Below are 16,034 nucleotides of genomic sequence, written 5' to 3' on the forward strand. Positions count from 1 at the left end.
CTGGCAGCCCTTTGAATAGAAGATGTTCCTCTGTAAAAGAGAACACATGGCCACCCTAATCTTGGGGGCCTCAGGAAGGTGAGGATGGCCCCTGCTCTTTGGATGGAGGGTTTTACTTCCCAACTTCTCTTTTCATGACAGAGAAAGAAGGAGGAGGCCATGATAACTCGGAAAGATGGGAAGAAACAGGCAAGCATTTCCTTCCTTGCTCAGCCGTCAAAGGACAAACATGCCGGCAAGCCGTTTGAGCCACCCAGCCCAGAAGACGTTTGCCCCGAGTGAGTATGAGAAAGCGCTGTCTGGTGTATTAATCCAAGGCATGTCCTGCTGCTGATGAATTCCTGTACTAAGAACATACCTTTACTACAGTCAAGGTGCAAACGATGGCATGAACGGCGTAATATTTATTTATTTATTTATTTATTTATTTATTACATTTTTATACCGCCCAATAGCCGAAGCTCTCTGGGCGGTTCACAAAAATTAAAACCACAGTAAAACACCCAACAGTTTAAAACACAATTACGAAATACAGTATAAAAAGCGCAACCAGGATAAAACCACACAGCAAAGTTGATATAGGATTAAAATACAGAGTTAAAACAGTAAAATTTAAATTTAAGTTAAAATTAAGTGTTAAAACACTGAGTGAATAAAAAGGTCTTCAGCTGGCGACGAAAGCAGTACAGTGTAGGCGCCAGGCGGACCTCTCTGGGGAGCTCGTTCCACAACCGGGGTGCCACAGCGGAGAAAGCCCTCCTCCTAGTAGGCTCCACGGTCCCACCCCTCTGCCACAGGTTTATCTGGTGGTAAGTGGCTGCAAGCTGTCTGTTTTCAATATCCCACAATGCCTTGCAGCATTTTTTTTCATCAGGGCCTCCTCAAGCAGTCTCAAGGTTTGTATGGGAGGAGACATCCCTTCACCTATCCGGATCCCAAACCGTTTAGGGCAGACACTGGGAACTTCTGGCCCCACAGGGGTTTCTAATCCAGCCTGGCAGGTCCCTGGCCTTCCTCCTCTCCCCATCCCTGGCCAGTGCTGAAAAAGGTGGCCTTTCTCTAGTGCTAATAAGAGAAAGCCTGTTTTTATCTCCATCGGTGATTGGTGATAAGAGCCGGGTTTCCCTTGCCAGCACTAGAGAAAGGCAGCCTTTCTCTAGCGATGAGAAGGGAAAGGCATTCCCCTTCGTTGTGCACAGAGAAGCATGGAGCAATCACCTCCATGTCTCTCTGTGCACAGAGAAAGGAGTCCTGGTAATGTCAGGAGGCGGGGCTTTGGCTCACCTCCTGGTGATGTCAGGAGGCGGGGCCAAAGCCTTTGTCCTTTGAGACAATTTGCCCTCTGGGACCCGAACAGTTCTCCACACCTGATTTAGGGATTTTAAAAGTCAAAAGTGACCTCTGCAGATTCTTTAGGATGTGATTCCCTACGACCCGTCCGTTTAGAATTCGGGACAATGCATGATGGACTAACTGCTGTCTCTTAACCAACTTCAAGGCAGCCCCAGGTAGAGCCGGGGGTTTTGAGCATCCCACGTTGAAGATTATCAACGCATGAATCATCGCTCCAGCTGCGCTGCCCCTAGATTGGATCCACCCAATTTTGTACAGAATGTTTTTATTTTGCAACCATCTCAAGCATGTGAGACCCAGTGAAGGCCACGCAGCGACTCAGGTGTTAAAGCCTTTATTTTCATTGTTTGATTGCACAGGTGCCTTACTGCCCTTAGCAAGAATTAGGAAGTCCATGCAGACCGTTCAATATCCGCAGAACCTGTTAGTGCTTTTAATCGAGAATCGTCTCTCTGGATTCATTCCAGACAGAAGGCTTACTCTGAGGTGCTTTGAAGCACCTGCTAGCCCTGCAGCCATAAAAAAAGAGAGGATTTTGTGATTGCCTATTAAACTATAAAAAATGCAATGGGAACATCTTTGAGATGTATCTTTTTGATAAACAATCCAGCACCAGGGACTCAAATTGCCTGTCCCAGCGCGGCCTTGTACATTAAATCTTCTAATTTCTGTGCCGTTGAGATGAATAGAGAAGCATCCATCCCTTCACTTCTGGTGAGTGTGATCCATGGCTTATGAGATGACTGAATTCTCACTAACATTTCCTTTGATGCCATGAATGATTAATACATAGCAAAGAAGAAGAAAAAGCAAATAAATTAGTACTGCAAAAGAGAGCATCTGCTTGAGATCCCTAATGCCAGCGTTCCTCAAACTCTGTGAAAACAAATTCAGTGTTATGCTCACCTCCACTTTTGCGAGCAGAAGGAAGTCACTGGTGGCATTTTGCAATAGTTTATTTATATAGTTATTTATTTAAGCATTTTTATGCCGCCATTCAGCCAAAAAAGGCTCTCATGGCGGCTTACAAAAGTATTTCTTGACAGTCCCTGCCCACAGGCTTACAATCTAAAAGACATGACACAAAAGGAAAGGGGATTAGGAGGGAGGAGGAGGGGGGAAAGGAAAGCAAATTCAGGCACTACAATCTTAGTTGCAAAGTTCAGCAGTGACAGTTGGTAGGAGGAGGGAGGGGGCTCTCAGTTGGAGCTGGACCCAGGCATGATGGAGAGGTGCCTGGCTGCTGCTTCCTCCCCAACTGGTGGCCTCTGCAGAGACAGTTGGTAGCAGGAGGGAGGGGGCTCTCAGCTGGAGCTGGACCCAGGCATGATGGAGAGGTGCCTGGCTGCTGCTTCCTCCCTCACTGGTGGCCTCTGCAGTGACAGTTGGTAGCAGGAGGGAGGGGGCTCTCAGCTGGAGCTGGACCCAGGCACGGTGGAGAGGTGCCTGGCTGCTGCTTCCTCCCTCACTGGTAGCCTCTGCAGAGACAGTTGGCAGCAGGAGGGAGGGGGCTCTCAGCTGGAGCTGGACCCAGGCATGATGGAGAGGTGCCTGGCTGCTGCTTCCTCCCTCACTGGTGGCCTCTGCAGTGACAGTTGGTAGCAGGAGGGAGGGGGCTCTCAGCTGGAGCTGGACCCAGGCACGGTGGAGAGGTGCCTAGCTGCTGCTTCCTCCCTCACTGGTAGCCTCTGCAGAGACAGTTGGCAGCAGGAGGGAGGGGGCTCTCAGCTGGAGCTGGACCCAGGCACGGTGGAGAGGTGCCTGGCTGCTGCTTCCTCCCTCACTGGTGGCCTCTCTATTAAATAGTTGAGTTTATTTATAAATATACAGGTTGAGTATAGGATGTACAGCTTCAAAGACTTCAGCAGATAGCCAGGCAACCCTGGGTTTGCTCGTGCTGCTGTTTGCAAGCAGCACTTAGTTTACAGAATGCCCCAAACCCACTTCTTACTCTCTTTCTCTAAAAAAAACAGTGGCATAATGGTTAGAGTGTTTGGACTGGGAGTCAGGAGGTCTGGGTTCTATTCCCTGCTCGGCCGGGAAATTTCCCTGGGTGATATAAATAAATATAAAATAAATATAACATAAATATTTTATTTATTTATTTATTTATTACATTTTTATACCGCCCAATAGCCAAAGCTCTCTGGGCGGTTCACAAAACTTAAAACCATGAAGAGCATAAAAAACCAACCAACTACGGGCCAGTCGGAGACTTTCAGCCCAGGCTACCACACAGGGTGGTTGTTGTGAGGATAAAAATGGAGAGGAGGAAGGGTATGTATACCGCCTTGGGTTCCTTGCAGGAAAAAGGGTGGGATACAAATGAGATCATAGAATCATAGAATCATAGAATAGCAGAGTTGGAAGGGGCCTACAAGGCCATCGAGTCCAACCCCCTACTCAATGCAGGAATCCACCCTAAAGCATCCCTGACAGATGGTTGTCCAGCTGCCTCTTGAAGGCCTCTAGTGTGGGAGAGCCCACAACCTCCCCAGGTAACTGATACAAAGTACAAAGTGCTGGTTATCACTTTTAAAGCCCTACGTGGTTTGGGTCCAGGCTACCTGCGGGATCGCCTTCTTCCGTACAATCCGCCCCGCACACTCAGGTCCTCTGGAAAGAATCTACTTCAGACTGCCAAAATTAGGCTGACAAGTATTACGCAAAGGACCTTCTCTTCTGCCTCTCCCAGACTGTGGAATGGCCTGCCGGAGGAGACTCATCAACTTAATAGTCTTTTAGCATTTAAGAAAGCCATAAAGATTGATCTATTCCAGCAGGCTTATCCAGTGGAATTTTAGGATGCTTTTAGGATATTTTTAGGATGTTTTAACAGTGTATACTATGTTTTTAATCCGTTTTAATGTGTATTTAATTATTATTATTTATTTATATAGCACCATCAATGTACATGGTGCTGTACAGAGTAAAACAGTAAATAGCAAGACCCTGCCGCATAGGCTTACATTCTAATAAAACCATAATAAAACAATAAGGAGGGGAAGAGAATGCAAACAGGCACTGGGTAGGGTAAACAGGCACTGGGTAGGGTAAACAGGCACTGGGTAGGGTAAACAGGCACTGGGTAGGGTAAACAGGCACAGGGTAGAGTAAACAGGCACAGGGTAGAGTAAACAGGCACAGGGTAGGGTAAACAGGCACTGGGTAGGGTAAACAGGCACAGGGTAGGGTAAACAGGCACAGGGTAGAGTAAACAGGCACTGGGTAGGGTAAACAGGCACTGGGTAGGGTAAACAGGCACAGGGTAGGGTAAACAGGCACAGGGTAGGGTAAACAGGCACAGGGTAGAGTAAACAGGCACTGGGTAGGGTAAACAGGCACTGGGTAGGGTAAACAGGCACAGGGTAGGGTAAACAGGCACAGGGTAGGGTAAACAGGCACTGGGTAGGGTAAACAGGCACTGGGTAGGGTAAACAGGCACTGGGTAGGGTAAACAGGCACAGGGTAGGGTAAACAGGCACAGGGTAGAGTAAACAGGCACTGGGTAGGGTAAACAGGCACTGGGTAGGGTAAACAGGCACAGGGTAGGGTAAACAGGCACAGGGTAGGGTAAACAGGCACTGGGTAGGGTAAACAGGCACAGGGTAGAGTAAACAGGCACAGGGTAGTTGTAGTTTTTGTGAACTGCCCAGGGAGCTTCGGCTATTGGGCGGTATAAAAATGCAATTAATAATTAATAATAATAATACATAATAAACAAACAAACAAACAAAAACAAATTTGCAGTCTTCTCTCCTTTGTTCCCTTTCGCTGTGAAGGACCCTCCAGCAGTCCTTCTGGCCCCTGTAACTGTCTCCTGTGTAAATACTCAATTCTAACGACTGCATTTCATCCGCCCCAAACCCAGGTTTCTCATCTAATGAGTAAACACAGTTTATTATTATTTTATTTCTTGCACTTGTAGCCCACCCAGTAATACAGGTGGGAAAAGATCACAAGTTGCATTCTGCCCCCACCCACCCCCATACATACACCTGAGATGCCTTGATGTGGATCCCTGCATTGAGCAGGGGGTTGGACTCAATGGCCTTATAGGCCCCTTCCAACTTTGACTGTTCTACGATTCTATGAGATCTTCCTTAACCTAATGGCAAAGGCAGCCATATAGATTAGAGCCAGAACTACCGGGAACATTTTCCGAACAAAACCATAACACGGGAACTGGGAGGAGTGTTGCTGTGTTCCCAACTCTCTAACTGATGGTCTTTTACTGGCTGTTTACGCCTTGCTAAGTGTTCTCGTAGGAGTGAAAGCGTGTCAAATAACGTCTGCAAAATAAGAGAAATCTCATGTAAACATACTTTGGATCACTTATGCAGGTTTTTTCTTTGTTGAGTAATCTTTCTTTTTCTCGTTGTGTAATTTTGGATTCCCTGTTCGCACATAGCCATATATGGTACTCGTGTAGGTGAAACCGTTTGCAAGGACGCCACGCCTGTCCATCCCGTAGCATTCTTTAAATGGGTTAAATCCTCTCTGCCTCCATTGGGAATGTCCATCAAGCTGTTAGACTTTCCTTGCCTTGGCACCCAGTCCTGTTGATAGTGTCTCATTCAGGAGCCTCCTTGGAATGAAGAGGAGCCGCTCAAGAGCCCCTGTTCCTTTCAATGGGGCTTGCAACAGAGAGCTTCCTGATAGCAGATTTACCTGTCTTCTACTCTCCTGCTCTTCAGGTACTGAAAATCTTGCCAGTAGAGCCATCTCTGCTCTAATCTGAGCAATCAGTGCCTGCATCAGTCAGAGACTCCTACCCCTTAGGGATGCCAGTGGGGTTATAATCACCCTGTGGGAACACAAAAAAAGCCCGCTGGATTGGACCAAAGGTGGCCAACCAGATGCCTCCAAGAGTGACCATCCAGCTGCCTCCTAGAGGCCCACAGGTAGGACCTGAAAACAGTAGCCCTCCACTGTTGTGACTTCTCTGCCCACCCTGCCCCCGTAACTGGTATCCAATGAGAACATGGAGGTTCCATTTAGCTGTCATGGCTAAGAACCCTTGGTAGATTTCTCCTCCACCATGAACTTTTCAAATCCTGGGCCTTGACTGTTCGTTCGCTTGCTTGCAACTCTCTACCCAAGATGCATTGCTTTTTGGCTGTCATCATCCTCTTTTGTCCTTCTCTAGTTCCGAAGAGTATATTGCAGCTCACTTATCCCTGGTTCGGAGCTTCAGCGACCAATTCAACAAATACGTCATACCTTGTTTCGTTGCAAGCGGCTATATAGACGAGAAGAGAGGGGCAGAAAATCTGCGTTGCAGGTACGGTGGATCTGGAGCTAGGAGGTGCTGGGGACTGCAATCCAGGCATGGCGTTTTTGTAACAATGACTGGGGGCCAAATGGAACGTGATGCCAACGTGCTCTGCCACTGAGCCACGGTCCCTCCTACAGTTCAGACGGCGTGGGTGGGCATCGCTGTGTGTCTGTGTTGCTTTGGCTACATTTATTTATTTATTTATTTATTTATTTATTTTATTACATTTATCTACCGCCCCACAGCCGAAGCTCTCTGGGCGGTTTGCAACAATTAAAAAGAGTAAACATTAAAAGTATGCAAAATTTAAAAAACAGTATAAAAACAACAGTATCCATTTGGCAGCTACATCTGTAGCTGCTAAAATTAGTCGGTAGCCTGCGTCCCGGTTGCAATAGACGCAGACTATTTGCGTCACAACGTAATTAGAGAGCTAGACTTGTTTTACTTTCATAGTGGACTTCGTCACATACAGTTTTGCGTTTTCTATGCCCAGGCGTCGGTTTAGGTGGCAGTTCAACGGAGGAGGGAAGCGAGAGAGAGAGTGAGCATTGGAGATTTATGGTGTCTTTGTAGTAATCACCGTTATCTTCTCCATCATCATCTTCTGCGTATTTACAAATGTCAATTAGCTAATGTAGCATAGTGTAGCATTAAAACGACTGAGCCGCGACTCAAAAAGCTGTGGATCAAATCCCATCTCTTCCATGAATGAACGCAGTGGCCTTAGACAAGCCATCCTCTCTCAACCTCAGCCCCATGTGCAGCAAAGGAACATTATACTGGTGGTGGCGGTCAATGTAATTTATTTATAAAGCATCTCGTTTTCTAGGCCCTTGTACAAAGATTAAGACAACAACGGAGGTCCCTGCCTGTAGGCTTGCAATCTAATAGGTGCAATACAGGAAGAAAAGGGCTTAAGGCGGAGCGCAAAAGCATACAAATTCAGACTCAAAGTTGTCGTAACCATTACCGAAGGCCGAAGGAAACATGGTGCTAAACACGTTAGTTTTTTTGGGGGGGTAAGTAACAGCAGGCGCTGGGGCGTCCATTGGGAGCATAAGGCACAGGGAGGAGAATTTTAATCCTATTCTCCATTGCAGTCGTCCCCACAACTGCCCGCCTCTCATCCCCACTGCTATTAACCCCGGGTGGGATGATTCCCATCGACGCTTTCTTAGATATTCGACGATTTAATAATGATGTGTTCTCCCTGCCCCCGAAATCCAGTAACGGCCCCGGGCGGATCTACACAGCGTACTGAAGGTGCTTGCATGTGCCTGCAGTGTGCCCCCAAAGCGATTGTGTAGATCCTGCCCTGGAAGAGGCGGAGGAAGAGGCGGAGGAGGAGGCAGCTGGGGAATCCGGCCGCGTCCTTGCCGCCGCCGCCGCCGCCCACCTCCCTGCTGGCCTCCTGCTGCTGGCGAAAGAGCCAGCCGGGTCGGAGAGCTCGGCGGAAGAAGGCGGGGCGGAGAGCGGAAGAAGATCTCCGACCCGGGTGGCTCTTTCGCCGGCAGCAGGAGGTCGGCGGAGAGGTGGGCGGCGGCAGCGGCAAGGACGCGGCCGGATTCCCTAGCCGCCGCCTCCTCCGCCTCTTCTTCCGCCTCTTCCAGGGCAGGATCTACACAATCGCTTTGGGGGCGCACTGCAGGCGCATGCAAGCGCCTTCAGTACTCTGTGTAGATCCGCTCCAGGTTGCCTGGCTTTTTCTAGCCCTCTTCGCCTATATGTGGAAAACTGCTGAGGCGCCTTGCAGTCCATGTACTGAACAGCCGGTTGCATTTTACGGTGGGAAAACAAGCATCTCATTTATTTTCAATTTCTTTGTATCCGTAGCCCTCATGATACCTTGTACCTAGAGCTGCATTGTCCTGCTGTGGCCCCTGCTGTAGTGGTCATTTCAAATAATGGGAAAACCGTCTTCAACTTTGGGGACGTTGCAGTAGGTATGGAACTTAAATTTTTGGCAAGCTTTCCCCCCCTCCCCCCCATTGCTGGCTTTCGAACCTTTGTAAGATTTCTTACAGGTTCCGAATTGAAAAAAGATCCATAAAAGTCCTTCTCTTCCTTGTAAATATGTGGACTGTCACATTGTCTTCTGAGGCAGGGATTGGGAGTCCTACTCACAGATCTGTGTGTGCAGCAGCAGCCATCTTAACCGCATGACTGCGCATAGGGATCTCTGTAAAACAGATGGTTGGTGCTGGTTTGTGGGGAAATAGAATAAGTTTGGGGGGCGGGGTGGACATGTTTCAGAAACTCTGTCCTCAGTTCTGGTTTTTAGTTCCTGACTGCACGGACCATCTGCTCTGACTCCTGACGTGGTTCAACCTAAAAGGCATGGGACGTTGGGCAGCCAGACGGGACAGCTGGGCTTCCGTTGCTGCCATTTTTCTTTTTTGGAAACATCCAATATTAGAAGAACCCTTCATTCTTCTCTATTGGAAGAATCCTTCCTTCAGATTTTTATCATTTCCTGGAGTAATGTAAGCATGGATTCTGAGTGGCTTTGAAAAATAGCCTTACACTGGTTTTATTAAACATGATGTTGTCTGGAAATGTGGAATTCTCTCATCCGTTAGGGCACAGAATTAAAAAAACGGTCAAGATACAGAATATATCGCAAGAACAAATGACGGTATCCTTTAATCGAATCATTCCCTCTCCTCCCTTCTCAAAACTACTTGTTCCTCACGAGGAGACCTCTTCATGGCTACATCAGCTGGTCACCATTTTCTATTAAATATTAGATATATTCTAGAATAAATAAATATCATTAAATATTCCAGAATAAAAAGAATACAATGCCCACCTCTAACTCTGCACAAACACCGATTAGAATCACTGCTCTGTGCCTATCTACACTAGAAATGTATATGGATTTGATGCTCACTGAGTTATTATGATTTCTCCCAGAGAATCTTGGGAATTGTATCTTTGTGAGGGTGCTGAGAATGATAATTGAAATAGTTTAGACCTGTAGTGGAAATTCGACACACAGATCGAAACTTTTTGAATAATAGGTAGATCTTACTGGAGATTTATTCAAGATGGCTTGACACACTTGACCACTGTTTAGTTCACATGTTCCGGCCCAACGGATTGCAATTTGGTAGCACAGAGAAAGGAATTGCTCAGGACTGGTGTCAGCACTTCGCATCCTTGGGCAGCCACGTCCCCCCCGCCAGGGTTTAATGCTCATGCCACCCTTGGCCCTTCCATGCTGCATGGCTGGGACTGTGAGTTGCCTGGCATTTTAATGTCCCACAGTGCCTCAGAATAACACTGTGTTGGGATATTGTGGGGTAATAAAAATGGTGGCTCGCTCAAGCTGCCACCACCACCAGCAGAGGGCGCTTTGCTCAGGCTTCAATATCATCTGCCCAACATGTGATATCCCTCTTGCCATGCAGTTAGTGAATAACTGGCAACCAAACCAAGCCCAGGCATAGATCACTTTCAACAATGCCCCAGATCAAAGAGCAGTCTACAGACTGGAATCCATGAGAGGAAGCCCCATCATAACCCGTTTCTTGCGCAATTCTATAATTGTCTCTAGGTAACAGATTGCCATGGCTATCTCCTTTACTTTTCTTTTTTTGGAAATGGTTGCTTTGGTTACCGCTAAGCGTGTGTTTCCTTGAGCTGGCTTTTTCAGCTGGGATTTTCCCTCCTGAATCCCTTTGGACCCTTCCTGTTGGTAAATCCCATTTGTACACTCGGGGAAGAAGAAGCCCATGATCTTATCATCACATTCTGTCCAGAGGAGAAGAAGTGGGTGAGTCTCTAAACGAGGACATTGTTTAGATTATTTCATTGGCTTCTCCGTGTTTCTTTCAAGGGCCTTGGGATGGCCTACCTCTGGTGTCCCCATTTTAAGTACTGAAGCTTGTAAGTGTTCAGTGGTGGGAGTGTGGGTTGTTGCTGGACCGTGGGTTAGCGTATTATCCTGGCCCAGGACATTTCCCACAAGATGTCTTGTTAACCATGCAGTGTGGCTTATTTTTCCTCAAACAAGCCACGTTGAGAAACCATGGTTTATTGTTGGGTTGTTCAGGGTGGTTAAGCCGCCCTGCAGAATATGCCCTGTGTTCAGACAACACGCTAACGCACAGCTCAACGAACAACTCAGGGATCAATAACAACCCACACTGTGTGTGGCTTAGCTTGTTGTGTGAACAGCCCCACCGTCTACTCTTGGCTGGCAGCAGGTCCCTGGAATTCGAGGCAAAGAATGGTATTTCCCATTACCTACTACCCAGCTGAACAGCAAAATGCCTCCCAGGGAATAGAAGTATAGCTTCCAAATCACGTGAGGTACTGGTTCCTCTCTGTTCGGCCCTGGTTAGGCCTCATCTAGAGTATTGCGTCCAGTTCTGGGCTCCACAATTCAAGAAGGACGCAGACAAGCTGGAGCGTGTTCAGAGGAGGGCAACCAGGATGATCAGGGGTCTGGAAACAAAGCCCTATGAAGAGAAACTGAAAGAACTGGGCATGTTTAGCCTGGAGAAGAGAAGACTGAGGGGAGACATGATAGCACTCTTCAAGTCCTTGAAAGGTTGTCACACAGAGGAGGGCCAGGATCTCTTCTCGATCATCCCAGAGTGCAGGACACGGAATAACGGGCTCAAGTTAAAGTAAGCCAGATTCCGGCTGGACATCAGGAAAAACCTCCTGACTGTTAGAGCAGTGTGACAATGGAATCAGTTACCTAGGGGGGTTGTGGGCTCTCCCACACTAGAGGCCTTCAAGAGGCAGCTGGACAAGCATCTGTCAGGGATGCTTTAGGGTGGATTCCTGCATTGAGCAGGGGGTTGGACTCGATGGCCTTGTAGGCCCCTTCCAACACTGCTATTCTATGATTCTATGAAAATCCGAGCAACTTTATCAACTCTATAGATTGCAGCAATTTTCTTAAAACCAGTACAGTAGCTGAGTACCATTTTTTCATAGAAAGGCGGGGCATGAAGCAAATAGGTAAAATAAAAAATAAATACAGTATGTGTAGAGCCTTTATAATAGTAGTGGCCCCTAAATATTATAACGATGCCCTGCACCCAGCCTTCATTGGGCCTCATACAATGCTCACGCAGCTCAGAACAATGCTGTTTTGTCCTCTCCCTGCATTCTTATGGACTAAGAAAGTTTTCTCCATAGTTCTTTGAAACACTGGAAATGCGAAGTGAGAAAGCTACCCTAACCCTTACCTTGATTGGTCAAGGAGTGATCTCTTCAATCGCTTGTTCAGTGGAAGGAGATGTGTTCAACATGGGATATGTCGTTGCCAAGGAATCAACCACTTCTACCTTCAAGGTAAATCATAACCATGCTGTAAAGGGAGTGGGTATTGCTTTCAGTATTGGGCATCCGTCTTAGTTTTTCTCAAAACTGTGAAATGCTAGGAGGAAATTTGCTCCTTTGGGAGGATTCAGTTTCCAGAGCTGCTAGAAGTCCAAGGTGGTGGTGGGAAATCAGTGTGGTTTTATGCAACCTTTGTTTACAGGGAAATCTCACCACAAGGTGAACAATCCCTATAATTACTGACTGAGCTATGTATCGAGATGTCCCTATTTTGAATATCGCTTCTACCATGAACTCACTAAGTAACCTTAGGCAAGCCTCTCTCTCTCTTTCTCTCTCTGTGTGTGTGTATGTGTGTGTGTCTACATGAGTGATTCATTTCACACTTGTTATTAGTCACTCACAGAAGTTTGTGGGTCCTTTACACAACGCCATCAACCTCCAGGACGTCTCCTGCACATTATTTATTTATTTATTACATTTTTATACCGCTGAAGCTCTCTGGGCGGTTCACAGAAATTAATTTCAAGATTATTAGTTTAGCCACCACAAAGTTACAATTTCATCATTAAAATTGTACATCTTCCAGATCCCAAAGTATGAATGCAAAATGGAAAGGCAGCATAAATATAAATTCATCTAGATAAGTCCTCCAGCATCAGGGTTGCATGGTGGCGGGGAAATGACTGCTGTCAATAGCCTGTGCAGAAGTTCATTTCCCTCTTTATCCCGCATTCAAAAAGATCAGAGATATGCTAGTAATAAAAGTTAACGACGCCATATCGGCAACGTGTAATGTCGGCGTAGTGCTATGAACTTGCTGAAGAAGGACTTTCCTTGATCCAAACCGAGTGTCTGCCATGCAAATGGTGGAGCACATTTCTCAATCGCAGGCCAATCCGAGAGAGAAGAAGGTAAAATGCCTCTCTGCAAAGAAGGGAGACAGATTCTGCAAAGAAGGGAGACAGATTCCCCCACCTCACCAAGCTCAGAATCAGCATCTTCTGTGGTCTCAGAGTACCCCATTATGTTCAGTGGGGCTTATTATTATATTATTATATTTATTTGTATCCTACCTTTTGCCCAATACTGGGCCTCAAGGCAGCCTTACAAAGTTTAAAACATACATTGGGGCGGGGAACAAAACCATAAATGTTTAAAATGCACAACAAAATTATAAGACATTAACATAGATGGAGGGCCAGATTATTCTCCAAAGGCCTGCTGGAGCAAAAAAGTTTTAGCCTGCTTCCGAAAGCCCATCAAGGAGGGAGCCAGCCTAGCTTCCCCGGGAAGAGAGTTCCAGAGCACTGGAGCAGGCACCGAGAAGGCCCTGTCCCATGTTCCCACCCAGGGCGCCTGTGAAGATGGCGGGACTGAAAGAAGGGCTTCTCCAGAAGATCTCAAAGCACGGGCAGGCTCATAAGGGAGAATACGTTCTTTCAAATAACCTGGACCTGAGCCATATAGGGTTTTATAGGTCATAACCAGCACTTTGAATTGTGCCCAGAAACAGACTGGAAGCCAGTGGAGCTGTTTTAACAGGGGAGTTGTCTGCTCCCTGTAACCAGCCCTGGTCCACAATCTGGCAGCAGCTCTTTGAACCAGCTGGAGTTTCCGAACACTCTTCAAAGCAGCCCCACATAGAGCGTGTTACAGTAATCCAATCGGGGTGTAACTAAGGCATGTGTCACCGTGGCCAGGTCCGACATCTCTAGGAACGGGCGCAGCTGGTGCACAAGCTTTAACTGTGCAAATGAACTCCTGGCCACCGCCGAAACCTGGGCATCCAGGCTCAGGGCTGAGTCCAGAAGTACACCCAAGCTGCGGACCTGCATCTTCAGGGGGAGTGTGACCCCATCCAACACAAGCTGAATCCCTATTCCCTGATCTGCCTTTCAACTGACCAGGAGCACCTCTGTCTTATCTGGATTAAGCTTCAATTTGTTCGCCCTCATCCAATCCATTCCTGCCAACGAACACCGGTTCAGCACAGAAACCGCTTCCTTGGAATTGGGGTGGAAAGGAGTAGTAGAGTTGGGTGTCATCAGCGTACTGGTGGAACCGCACCCCACAACTCCGGATAATCTCTCCCAAAGGTTTCATGTATATGTTAAATAGCATGGGGGACAAAGCAGAGCCCTGAGGGACTCCACAGGCCAACAGCCAATGAGTTGAACCGGAGTCCCCCAGTACCACCTTCTGGGTCCGTCCATCCAGGAAGGAATGGCTTACTCCCAAGTAAGTGTTCCAAGGGTTGCAGACCTACAGCACAGTTTTATGTCTACTCAGAAGTAAGTTGTAGCTGTCCTGGGGGCTGGCTGCACAGAAACAGTACAGCACAAGTTAAGGGACGAAAATAAGTTCCCCTTCTCCTGCCGCACCTTTGTACACATGCTAGGGAAGGAGGCACTCCCTCGATACAAACCATGTGTCTACTGTGTAAAGGAGCCCCTCCTAATCCCACAAAGAAACCGAAAGCAGAAAGCCCCGTTAAGGTTGCAGATCTTTTGCTTAACGTAGAGACAGTTTTGCTCTCTCTGGGGCTGTCTTGATGTCGTCTTTACCCCAGGATGGCTCCGAATCCGTGCTGCGTCGGTTATATGAGGCGACGATGCTCAGCTGAAAAGCTGGGGACTTACCCCGACTTTTCCAACCAGAGTAAGGTTGGCCCGGTTCTTCCGCCAGTCTGCCCTCGCTCGGAGCCACTCCGGGGGCATTCCTGGGCAGAAAGTGATCTCCTATTGGTCGCAGGGAGAGGGGAGGGGAGGGGGCGGGCCCGGCGAGTCTCAAGGCTTCTGGAAAGCCCTCGCTGCCTCCCCAGGTAAAGACAACTTGCCGTCACTGTGCACCAACGATAGCGCTGGGTTTGGCGGCTGAGCGGCACCAATCTGACGCCTTTCTCTCATCAAGCTCCATCACACTGGGGGTTAACACACTCCCCACCGTCGCTTCTCCGCCCGTGTTTTCCTTCTTCAAGTTACTTCCTCTTTCAACAAGCACGAGGCCCGTTGAGTCCGCTGCCCTAATGGCGCCGCTTCTCCTGCACACAGCAGGAGAGAGCAGCAATTCCGAGTTTAAAAAAAAATCATTGGGCTTAAATTGTGGGGAGGGTGTCGCGCGAGGAAGGCCAGAAGGGGCGGGAGGCAGACGACGGCATGGGAGGGACCTGAGCGAACTCTGTGAGTGCCCAGGAACAAGCGTGCAATAAAATGCTCGTCAGATGGCGCTTTTTTCTCTCTCTCAGGACAATAATTCTGAGTTACCTTTTTCAGGGTTGTTGTTAAGGATTTCAACTACCTGGGTCTATTTTTATTTGTTTTTGGCTCATAGTGGTTTCAAATGTATGTGAATTTTGCAGGTTTTTGTGGTTTGTAATGTTTGTATATTGCTTTTTAAATGTTTTATCTTATGTGAACCGCCCAGAGAGCTTCGGCTATGGGGCAGTATATAAATGCAAAATAATAATAATGATGATGATAATGATAATGATGCATGTGAAGAACTTTGGATACTGGGAAGTGCTTTGCTAATGTTAAGCTATTGCTTTTTCTGCGGTTGCTTGTTCATATAAAAGTGTGCATGTGTGGAACAACAGAAATGCAACCACAGGAAAAGGCTGGTGAATGCAGCCGGTTTGGAGGGACGCCGTGTTTGACTCTGCCCTTGGTTGCTCTCGCAGATCGAGAACACGTCCTGCCTGCCTCTGAGGTTCACCATCTTGCTGGAATCCCTCTCGCCGAACAGAGACCGAGAGCAGCAGAGGCTTCCCCCTTTCGTTGCATCTCAAAGGAAAACAGATTTAGTCGGTAACTACTTGCATTTGCCGTTTCGAATTCAGGGCGGTGACGGGGACAACCGTGGGCTGCCCGGCCTCCGTTGATCGATGCCTGTGTGAGTGAGCTCGGCTAGGCGTATACTCTTAGCTTCATCACGCCAGGGTTATACTGTGCAATCACTGCGAATTGTGTGCAAAGGACTCCGAAGTTTTCCAGCTTATAATCGGCTTTGACTGTGAAGCGCTCCCATGCACCCTGCTTCAATTGGGCTATAAAGCCAAAAGACCCGACCTATTTTGCTACCAGTTTTGGAGCGAATCATT

The 16,034-nt window shown here is 47.7% G+C and overlaps 1 protein-coding gene across 1 annotated transcript in view; it reads left to right on the top strand.

The window, feature by feature from the left end:
- Nucleotides 1-16,034, top strand: part of CFAP74 (cilia and flagella associated protein 74) — a 116,098-nt gene that overhangs the window by 91,791 nt on the left and 8,273 nt on the right. The window contains exons 28-34 of the mRNA XM_063145448.1: nucleotides 142-278; nucleotides 6,503-6,637; nucleotides 8,468-8,577; nucleotides 9,214-9,269; nucleotides 10,290-10,409; nucleotides 11,789-11,944; nucleotides 15,615-15,741. Of these exons, the coding sequence (XP_063001518.1) occupies nucleotides 142-278; nucleotides 6,503-6,637; nucleotides 8,468-8,577; nucleotides 9,214-9,269; nucleotides 10,290-10,409; nucleotides 11,789-11,944; nucleotides 15,615-15,741 (841 nt within the window). The remainder of the gene's footprint in view (nucleotides 1-141; nucleotides 279-6,502; nucleotides 6,638-8,467; nucleotides 8,578-9,213; nucleotides 9,270-10,289; nucleotides 10,410-11,788; nucleotides 11,945-15,614; nucleotides 15,742-16,034) is intronic.

Source organism: Elgaria multicarinata, chromosome 20 (genome assembly GCF_023053635.1).
Source record: "Elgaria multicarinata webbii isolate HBS135686 ecotype San Diego chromosome 20, rElgMul1.1.pri, whole genome shotgun sequence".
NCBI lineage: Eukaryota > Metazoa > Chordata > Lepidosauria > Squamata > Anguidae > Elgaria > Elgaria multicarinata.